Source organism: Drosophila persimilis, unplaced genomic scaffold, assembly GCF_003286085.1.
Source record: "Drosophila persimilis strain 14011-0111.01,24,50 unplaced genomic scaffold, DperRS2 tig00000191-arrow-pilon, whole genome shotgun sequence".
NCBI classification, from domain to species: domain Eukaryota; kingdom Metazoa; phylum Arthropoda; class Insecta; order Diptera; family Drosophilidae; genus Drosophila; species Drosophila persimilis.
This window is the reverse complement of record NW_020825298.1, coordinates 7370824-7381968: the sequence shown is the minus strand read 5'-3', so window position 1 is coordinate 7381968 and position 11145 is coordinate 7370824. Positions and strand designations below refer to the sequence as shown.

Below are 11145 nucleotides of genomic sequence, written 5' to 3'. Positions count from 1 at the left end.
GTTTTCTTTTTTTTTCTTTTGTCAGACACAAAAACAAAGACAAGACTGTTTTTGACGGGCAAAAAACAATTTGAAAAATTGTTAAGTGCATTTTTAATACACCCAATATATATGTACGTACGTATACCAACTGTCTACAGTATAGCTTCGATTAAGCGCACTTTCATATGTGAGCTAGAAGATATGTACCTAGTTCTGGAATCAAAGCTTTGGACCCAATGGAAGTATAATGAGTCGATCTTAGCGGTGTTGGAAATCTGGCTATATGCATTTACATATCTATAAGATACATACGTTCAGGATCAAGTTTTCTATTTAGTACAGCATCATATCGAATAATTATTGTGGCGTAAAGGTGGTTCCCCCTTGGAGAAGTTAAACTGTATTTGGGTATGGAACAATGACAAGCCACTTTGAAATATTTTTAACGATTCTCAAACGCGAATGACACATTTATTTTGCCAGATGATTTGGCTTTTATTAAGAGCAAAAAATTGTAATTTTTGTTGCTATCTATATTTTTTATACAATTTAAAATACTTTCAATGGTGTGTACGTGGGCATGCTTCAACTCAAGTTTTTTATACATATGTATATTTTTCACTTCTATCCCCAACGAAATTCCATATATATTTTTTTTTTGCTCCTCCTCTTTTGTTGCTTTGCGTCACCAGCAGCGCGTTGTCGGAGTCGGGCCCCCTTATGATGGGGTCTATGTGTGGGTCTCTACATTGTAACATATACACGCGCACATACCATCCCATACAAATATATATGCAGAGTGTAGATATGTATAGACAACGGATGCTAATAGATGATGCTGGCGCTGTGCGGCCTGTTGCCAACGTCGAAAGTGCGCTGCGTTCAATAAAAAATCAAAAATAAATAATATTTTCCACATCCAAGCACCGCAAATAAACAGTTTGAAGTATTATTGAATGCATAATAAATGCAGAGCACTGCTGATACAGCAGAGTTCAATTTTGATTGACAGCTACAGACAGAGCGAGCAGTGGTATGCAAATCCGTTGAACTGAAATTGAATGGAAGTTGTATTGGCAATGGAATAATTTATAAAAATGAAATAATCACTTTCGTAGTGTGGCATATAGTACATGTGTACATATAAGTATACTCTGGCCATTCCCATTGATAAGCAAGGGTACAGCGAAGCAGACTTTGATTGTCTCAGCCTCAATGACTACAACAAAGCCACACGCTCCACACAAAACTATAGATGCATAGCCTATAAAACTGCTCTGAACTGGATGCTGACGTCACACGTGGACTATTTTTCTAAAGTCCAACTTACGAACGCATCCATCTCAATCCATCTCAAACGTAACTGATTGATGCACCACTTCCTATAGCTTGCAATTCTAGAAATAGAGTCCCGGATAAGACATTGCGCATGGAAATTCTACTCGTAATCAATTTGATCAAAGATTTGTCCAAGCTGGGAATCTACCAATTAAATGGGGAAACAAAATGCGCATAAAATGAGTTCAATTGCCGGGTTAGCTTCTGTGGGCGTGGCACGTGTAGTCATTGGGTATGACATTTGCATTAATCTTAATTGATTAATAACGATTCAAGATCAAAGCCAATTAGGCGTGCAACATGGCCGTAAAATTTAAATTCCAAAAGTCTACCTAATGTTTGATGAAATATTTCCCGCCGAATCAAGAAGCATACAGCTATACATATTTTAAATACAATATGTAGAAACTAAAACGTAATATCATCTATCTATACCCCAATATTAAAAACAAAAACCCTACTTAAGAGCGAAACTTTAGCCCGAGCATCATGCACACTCAATGTTTGTTTTTCGGCACTTATCTTGCAAGGCATTCGCTGTTGCATCATAGTATAAATGGGTATGTATTTATGTATGTAAATATGTAAAATCTATATTAAAGCGATTCCCATACACATACCTGAGAAAAACAGGCACTCAGAGAGCCCCGCAGCACACATTTTGCATACAAGAAGATTCCATTCCAATTACACTATTTTTCACTACTACAAAAACCGACTAAATCTCTCCTACTTGATCTTAAATAGCAAACACAATGTTATTTGGTTGGTGGTGTACTTATAGTCGAGCCACTCGACTACAATAATCATATTTTATATTTTTTGGAATTTTCAAATTCCATTAGCGTTTCCAAACGTTTAATATCAACTAGAAAATACGAACTAAAGAGTTTCAATTGTCAAGGGAGCACTGGCGTTTCAACGTGTGGCAGTAGTGTTATTGTCCTTATCCTTGTTTTCATCGTCATCGCTATCGCTATCGTGATCATCGTCCTTATCGTTTTCATTAGTGTCCAGACTTTGCTTGAGGGCTTTGCTCGCCTCGCGATCCCGCTGCGATTTCTCCCAGGCCAGCTCGAAGGGATACTCGAGAGGCTTTAGTTCATCGGGACACTCCTGCTGATTGGGTGCAGTGGCCTCGTTGATAGAGGCGCCTCGTGTATGAATCCTCTCCAGCATGGCGGCATTGTGAGTCTCGGCATTGAGATTGGTGATGTATTCGAATAGCTGCTCTTTGGTGTAGATGTTAGGCAGTCCGCGTCTCTCAAAGAAGTTCACAATATTGCCGCAGTCCCGCATGAGAAACTCCAGGGCACTTGGGTGCTTTGGCTCCACACTCTGGGCCACGTCGATGAACCAACATTTTCCCTCGAACCAGAGAATATTGTACTCGCTGAGATCAGCATGGACCAGCTTGGCCTCGTTGTACATCTTGTGCATAGCCGCCACAATCTCCTCATAGGCGCAGCTCAGCTCGGCAGAGCTCAGGCGGGCATCCTTCAGCTTGGGCGCAGCATTGTGATTGTCACCAATGAAGCGCATGACCAGAACATGCTTCTTCAGGACCACCACGTCGGGCACGTTGAGGCCAATGTTCTGCATGCGCATCAGATTGTGCATCTCCTTCTCCGCCCACATGTTGATGATGACGCGGTGATTTTGCTTACTGAATCGATCCTTAAAGCGATAGTCGTCTTTGATGTACCGATCCCTTTGCTTGAACTCGTTCAGCGTGGTCTTAAAGATCTTGATGGCACACTCCTTGGGTAGGAGGTTGGGCGGCATCAGCACACCGCTTTGATGGCCATGCTCATTGCTTCCCGTGTAGCTGGAATCGGAGTTGGCGTGCAGGATCACCGCCTCCTTGCCCGTGGAGATGATGCCGTTGATCTGTTCGAGCACTTGATTGTTGATCAGCTTGTACAACAGTAGACGAGTGCTGGCATCCAGGCCCATTTCGGCAGTGGCCACTTTCTCGTGACGATCGGAACGGCCACGACGGGAATAGGCCTTCAACTGATTGAACACCTGCAAGTGGATTAATAGATATTGTGTTAGCAAATGTGCATAAAAATGGGATCAGATTATGGTTCACCTTGTTGGACAACTTCATGTCGAAGCCAGCTCCATCGCCAGTGGGAAATTCTGGGGGAAAAGACATCACGCGCTGGGCATTGCGGACGGCGCACAACTGTGGATCATGCTTAGTGATCATTTCGCCCTCCTTGCTCATTTTGAAGCCACACCTAGGTATGGACTCCAGCCTCTTTTCGTTGGTCTCGAAACGGTCCCAGTCGTGCTTTAGCCGCTCCAGCTCATCCTCCTCGTAGTCGTCCTCCTCGGTGTCGTGCAGGAACTCGGCATCACCGCTGCGTCGGAATTTGTCCAGTGTTACAGTCACTTTGGACTGCTTGTTCTGCTTCTGTTCGATGCGGCGCAGCTCCTCGTTGTACTCGTGATCGAATTGGGACTGCAGCATTTGGGCAATGACTGCATCGGAGTCGCCGCCACTGCCGCTCTCCTCTTCCTGAAGAAGGGCCAGCATCTCTGACGGCAAATCGGCCTCTCCGCAATCCTCTAGAAGCGAAGAGTAGTCCTCCCACTCTTCCGTTTCGCTGTTGGTCTTTGCTGGTATCGCGGCCACATCGGAGTAGTTGGCAGCACCCGGTGAAGCTGCTTCCCCGTCCCAGATGGATGTGGCTTCCACCTCAGTTTTCTTCTGGGTTTGCTGATGCCGCTTTACCTCCTGGTTGTGCAAACGATGTGCATACTGCTCCGACATGATATCAGCTAGACTCGTGGTCTGCACTGGCTCCTGGGTCTTGATCCATGGCGACGACATACTGGCAATAGCCCAATAAATCAATAAAGAGAAATGCCAGCTATATTTAGTTTTATCCCACAAACCTTTTGGCACTTTTGGCGTGAGGGATCGGCTCCTGATCGGTGGTAATTTTCAAGTTTGTCTCGTGTGTTGTGGTCACAACAAACGATTCTTTTTAGCTTGTCTGCTGGCTGCCAGCAGAGTCCAGGCAGTCGAATACCTGATTGAAGACTATTGATATTTATACTGCAGCAAAGGTGTCTGGCGTCACCTGGCGAAGGACTATTACACCTAAGTTGCAATAGCTTTTACTTTTTTTCGTATTTTTGTTTTTACAAATGTTGTGAAATTGCGATTGTCCAATTGGGGATGGAACATTAACCATACATATCGGAACGGTGGAACGATATTTATGCGAGTTTTTTTGAATTTAGCCTGAAAATGTAATGAGCAACGTTAAACTATGTTCTTAAAAGAAGAAACCTGACTTGTCAGATTTTAAGCTTTATTATAGCAATATTTTCAATAAATAAAACTCATATTTGCAAATTATTTACCTATCGATAGCTATCAACTCGTCGTTTTGCAGCCCTAAACTCGAATCGAATGTCAGTGCAAAACGGAATGTGCAAAAGTATGCCTGGCGATACTTTTTGTTGTACTTGTACATCGCCAAAAATAATAATAAAAGTGAAAAATTTTTTTTGTTAATATATTTTTTGTTGTACAAAGAAGAAATGTTATTAAATTAATCGGCCACCTTTTTCGCCAGCAGTAACGGCCGCATTGAAACCCCGAGTGCAATAAATACGTGCTAACGCTGGTAAGAAAGATGGAACAAAAACGAGACCGAAAAAAAAATCAAAATAGAATTCCGAATTTAGAATATGACAGACCAAAAAAAATTTTCAATTCGAACGCATTGCCTCTGCCGCCGCCGCTGCCGCTGCCGTCCGTGTGGGGGGACTTGGGGGTCAAACTTGAGAGGGAAAAGAAACGAGATCGGGGCGACAGAAGCAGAATCAGAAACAGAAACAGAAGCAGAGAACCAGTGACAGAGGCAGAAGCAGAAGCGGCGGCAACTGATTTCCGATTTCGTCTTGGGGTTTTTTGCGCGCAATGGATTCTCGTAGAGATCTGTGCTAATTTGTGCTTAATTCTTACCGCTAATCCTCTCCAGCACCACCCGCAAGCATCCACACCCCGGCATCTAAAGCACGCGCACACGAACGTTGTAATAGAATACTGGTGTAATTATTATTTCTCTTCTTTTCGTGGACAGAGGCGCCTCTCCATCATCATACAATAACCGCCAATTCGCTACTGCTATTCCGCCTTCCATAAACGCCATAAAACATACCAAATAAGGAGATACGCTTACGCTTGGGGCTGCTTTGGCTTTGGGAACTACCGGGACTTCCGAGTGATAGAGTGAAATGATAAAGTCTACCACCAACATACAGGAACAGCGTCTGCCACGTCCCGAGGACCAGCCACAGCAGGTGCATCCGCCGCAGCCACCGCCCCCAACGCCGCCGACGCATCAAGTGGCCGCCGTGATAGCCAACATGGACACACTGAAGACCGCCTTTCTGCCAAATCTCAGCATGGACCCCAACGTCCATGTCAGTCCGCACTACTGTCCCATGTGCCACCAGCAGTTCGAGCGGGCCCAGCACGTTACAGAGCACATGCAGCTGTGCCACGGCATAACGCTGAACTCTCAGGGAGCTATCACATCGCTGGAGGCCGCCCAACAGCAGCACCAGCAACAGCAACAACAGCAGCAGCAGCAGCAGCAACTGAAGCCCAACTATTCGTGCGTTAACTGTGATGAGAAGTTCGGGAGCGCCGTGGATCTGGACGAGCACCAGCGAATGACGCACCAGGCGCCCGCCTTCCTGGCGCGTTGCCTCGTATGCAGCATTTACGGAGTGCATTCGGCCACGCCGAACCCCAACGAATACAAGTGCACGCAGTGCGGTTCCGTCTGCACGACGTCCATGCTGGCGGCGGGACAGCAGTCGTTCATGGAGCAGCAGGAGGCGCCCGTGACACCCGACGAGCTTCCCGCCATTGCGCCGCGTGATATGAGACTGACGCCCGAAGAGCAACATCACCAGCAGCAGCAGCAGCTGCAGCAGGAGCACCATCATCAGCAGCAGGAACTGCTTGAGCAACAGCAGCGGGAACTGCAGGAGCATCAGCAGCAACAGCACCACCAGGACGATCTTTCTGGCGACCAGGTGGGCCTCAAAGTGCCGCCGCTCACCGTCAAGCTGAACAAAAATTCGAATGGGGGCTCCGTCGCCCATCCCCAGGTCATCATCAAGGAAGAGCCGCTCAGTCTGAGCGATAGTGGCGATGTGGTTAACGCTGTCCCCGTCTATGCCATACAAGCGAATCCTGGCGTGCAGGCACCGACCCCTGGGGCCGCCACCAGTGTCCTGGTCAGCACGCGGATCGTGACAGCGGATCAGGCGCACAAGATCCGGCACAAATGTCCGGACTGCCCGAAGACATTCAAGACGCTGGGAACCCTGGCCATGCACCGCAAGATCCACACAGGCGAAGCAGAGTAAATTCCATTTATATGCGTTCTATGTGAAATTTGTCCCCGCCGAACAGTGTGGCCAGCTCTGAAAAGTGTAGCAATTCGGTCACACTTTTCTGCGGGAAGCGCCCGTTATTCGTTTAGGGCAGCCCTGGGTTCCAGCCAACCCAAATGGAACCACACGATCCGATCCGAATCGGTTCTGTTCGGGGTCTGTCTGGCCTGGAGGCTCTCCCAGCTAACCGTAATACTTTTTACCATATTGTATATGATTTTTTTTGTTTCCTTCGGACCAGCTGGGCGCATGGGCGCGCGCCCCTTAAGCGCCTTGGGGCGTGGGCCATGCGTCCCTCGTGTGATGTTTGTTTTGCAATTTATTTTTGTACATCGACTGTTACTAATAATATAATTCTGATTTTTTCTTTCTTTTCTCCCGCGCCATCTCTCTATTTATTTCTTTATCTCTCTTTCTCTCTCTCTTTCTATTTTTCTCTGCATTCCGTTTCATCGCGCTATTTTGAAAAACCAAAAAAAAAAACCAAATTGTATATCTATGCCAATTCTTAACTCTTCATTCTCCGCTCTCCACGCCCCGCAACTTCGACAGCGCCACGCCCAAAGAACGCCCCTACACGTGCTCGTACTGCGGCAAGTCCTTCACTCAATCGAATACACTAAAACAGCACACTCGCATACATACAGGTGAGAAACCATTTAGATGTGGCTATTGTGGCAGGGCGTTCACTGTTAAGGATTACCTGAACAAACATTTAACGACTCACACGGGTGAGAAGCAATATTTTTCAAATCAAATCAGTCAGTCAATCAGCTATCAACTCAACCAATCAATCGACTCGTCAATCAATCAATCAATCAGCCAATCAATCGATCAAAAATGAAATCACTTCAATAAGCAATACTCAACAAAAAGAGAAACCTCTGTATGCAAGTCCATTCTCATTTGCCATTAATCTCTTACTCTCTTACTCTCTCTTAATCTCAGTCTCAGTATCTGGCTCTGGCGCTCTCTCTCTCTCTTACTCTCTTACCTCTGCGCAGGCTGCACAAAGCTCGCTCTGCGCAGGCGCACGCACCCAGAAAGAAGAACATGGCAAAGAGAGCAAAGCACGCAGCACAAAGCACAGTTACGATTAGCAGTGCCAAAAATTCTTTTTGCCATACTCTTCGTTGAGCAGCCAAAAAACATAAAACAAAGTCCAGTTTCGGCAAGCCGAACCTTACATATCCTAACAGAAAGCATTAGTAATCCCCAGAGCAATATTTTTCGCTATTTCTGCGAGGGTATAATCCAAATCTGTATCGCCCACCGCCTCATTTCATTACGTAATAATATGTCTCGTATGCATTCTAACACCACCAAACCACAGAAAAATATATAAACACACACATCCTTAAATATATATATACATATCTATATATATACATATATACAATATAATCTATATATACATATATAGTTTAAATAAAACGTGCAAACCCTTTTGATATGCATATCTCTACTGTATCTACACACACACAAACACACACACACACACATCAATCAGTCAATCAAACAAAGTTTTTGGTACTGCACGCACCATGACACATACTGGCGTTGCAAACGACATGTGCTAACCAAGTGTCCCAATCTTCCTTTCGCCTTCGTTGTTTGTTGCAGGTGAGAAACCGTTTCATTGCGGCTACTGTGAGAAGTCCTTCAGCGTGAAGGACTATCTCACCAAGCACATACGGACGCACACCGGCGAAAAGCCGTACACCTGTCCGTATTGCGATAAGCGCTTCACGCAGCGAAGCGCCCTCACCGTGCACACGACCAAGCTGCATCCGCTCTAGGGCAGGCCTGGCGGGGGCCGCCAACCCGCTCTTGCTGCCGACCCCGAGAAGCCGTCGTAGAGGAAGCACCACCACCACCTTCTTGGATGGTGGGCAATCAGTGGCAGTGGCAATACAAGGAGCAGTAGCGATAAGCTGGAGCAACAAACTAGAATGAAAGACCTTTTCAAAGACGACACAAGAAGTTAACTGAAGCGGAGCAACGCAACCAACGACTGGCAAATCTCCTCGGAAGGGGCTGCTAGATAATAAATTACTAAATTAGATCTTCGTTTTCAAACAAATCAAAGTTTTACTAAACTAGCGTACGGTTCTAGAATGTTTAAGTTAATGCAATCGATTTTTGATTCAATTTGGTTATGTAGATGTTTGCAATTTTTTATTTTTATTTGTATATCCTATATGAATATCGTATATCATATTTTGTTATTCTATGAGATTTTATATGGTGACTCCTTGGCGCACACTCACGCACCCACGCGGCGCTATATATATACACAGAAACACACACACACACATCTATTATTTATGCGTATATATAAAGAGAAAACTATTTTTTATTCATCTACTATGTGGCAATATTAATTTTATCTCAAACTTGTTTGTAAAACGTTTTAAAAAAACAAAGAAGGGTACTCTCAAGTCTACGCGCAAACTTAAATTATTTCTTAAATTATACATTTATGTATTCGAACTCAAAAAACACTAAATTATTTATTTTTCATAAAAAAAAAACACTATTCGAAATTTTTACTCAAACCATGAAAAACAAAAAAAACACTCAAGAAACCAAACCATTTCTTAACTATTTGCATACGAGCAGGATCTCGTTTGTTTTGGCTTTAAAAACTTTATTTACTTTTAATCTGTTTAGCTTGTTTTTATTCAAGAAATGTTAACCATTGTTTATTTTTTAAATTATTTAAGTTAAAAGCGTCGCTTTTGTTTGTTACACTAAACAGTGAGATTGTATAAAACTAAACCTTAAAACTAAAAACTATAACTTAATAGAGAACAAAACAAACAAACAACTAAGCAATTAATTTTACAAAATTTTTGCATTTTTTAACGCAAGTCAAAAAGTATTTAAGAGAAAATTGAAAATGGAAAATTTACGCTAAACGCAACACAGCTTTATGCGCCAAACTAGAACGTTAAACAAATTAAACATAAACTAATCTAACAATCTATACAATTGATAATTTTGATAAACAAGCTTCAAGTTGTTTTTTGTAACATATATACTTTATGTATGTACTTTATCCGAAATGAGAAAATTCATCATTTTTTACTACTACTTAAAAGCGACTTTTTAAACAAAACGATTACTTGGACGAGTTGTACGTACTAAAACCAACTAAACCTTAAACAAAACTAAAACTAAAACTGTAGCAAAACCAAAACCATGTACATTTTTATAACATAGTGTTATATAATTATATAAAATATATATATATACATATAAATCTGTATGTAATATTAATTCATAATACACTCAAACAAATTGTCTACCTAAAATGGCACATAGCACAGCAACAAAACGATGCGCAGCGCATGTAAAACCAAAATAAATTCTAAGTACTAAAATACTGTAATTTTTTAAGTTTTAAATAAACCGAGAGGAAATGAGTTGACGATCAAAAGCAACAGACAAACAAACAAACAGAAACGAAGAAGGACAGGCTTACCTAACCGCAAAAACTAAGCAAATTAATTAACTAAGTGAATATGAGAATGTATGAGTATGAATGATAATGATAATGGCATAACGAACTAATCATGTTGATAACGATACGTACTAAATACCGATTAACTATTAGAACTTAGCCACGAAACCAATAACGAATGACGAAGCCAGACAGACAACACACGCACACAACAGTGAAAAAGTGAGTAAATAGTTGGTAAAGTGTAATTAAAATGAAATTTATTATATATATAACTAGATACTATTATTATGTATGTATGTACTTGCAATCTAAATTTACGTGAGCGAAAACTAGTAAATATTCGAGCAATATTTCAATTTACATATATAGATATATACAAGATGAACTATATACACAAAATAAAGTCCAACCATGTAGAAAGATTATATACGAAAAGAAAACGGTCTCAAAAGAATTTCGATTTCCCAGAGACTGGATAGGAACTCACGTTCTAAGACTCTTACACATAATATCTATGTGGGATTATATAATGATTTAAGGAACATGATGTTCTGATTGTTCTGTAGAATTTATAGGTAAAATTCGGGATGGATTAGTTGAGTTTTTGATATCACGGAACTCTACGTCACACACAAACCGCTCTCAGGTTGCTTTTCGGAAACACATCCGTAATCTGCAATCAATCCCCAATTAAACCCCCCAGACACCACATCTAGTTGATCATTTAGTTTAGTTTATTTAGTTTTTGTTGTTTTTTTTTTTCTGCTTTAATTACAATGAACGAATATTATGAACACTATCACACTTTCAAAATGTTTTCGGTTTTACATTATTTTTTCTGTTTTTTCTTTTCGATCCTTTTTTTGTTGGGTTGTAGTTTCGTGTGCGCTGAGCAACTAATTTAGTATGCCTCTCTCTTCGGT

At 42.3% G+C, this 11145-nt stretch overlaps 2 protein-coding genes across 4 annotated transcripts; one reads left to right on the top strand and one right to left on the bottom strand.

Annotated features, from left to right (window-relative positions):
* Window positions 1-2081: 2081 nt before the first annotated feature.
* LOC6588693 (serine/threonine-protein kinase RIO3) lies at window positions 2082-4472 on the bottom strand. The gene is made up of 3 exons (XM_002014992.2): window positions 4228-4472; window positions 3416-4163; window positions 2082-3348 (listed from the first exon to the last, which is right to left on the bottom strand). The coding sequence occupies exons 2-3, from the start codon at window positions 4160-4162 to the stop codon at window positions 2239-2241; spliced, it is 1857 nt and encodes a 618-aa protein (XP_002015028.1). The 5' UTR covers window position 4163; window positions 4228-4472; the 3' UTR covers window positions 2082-2238.
* A 396-nt stretch (window positions 4473-4868) lies between these two features.
* Window positions 4869-9121, top strand: LOC6588694 (chorion transcription factor Cf2). Of its 3 annotated transcripts, none has more exons than XM_002014993.2 (4): window positions 4869-4967; window positions 5608-6722; window positions 7306-7400; window positions 8377-9121. In XM_002014993.2, the coding sequence occupies exons 2-4, from the start codon at window positions 5713-5715 to the stop codon at window positions 8550-8552; spliced, it is 1281 nt and encodes a 426-aa protein (XP_002015029.2). In that variant the 5' UTR covers window positions 4869-4967; window positions 5608-5712; the 3' UTR covers window positions 8553-9121. The 3 variants fall into 3 exon arrangements, with proteins under 3 accessions (XP_002015029.2, XP_026844995.1, XP_026844994.1); XM_026989194.1 differs by having other exon boundaries at window positions 5427-6722; XM_026989193.1 differs by having other exon boundaries at window positions 5427-6722; window positions 7306-7484.
* The last annotated feature ends 2024 nt before the right edge of the window (window positions 9122-11145 follow it).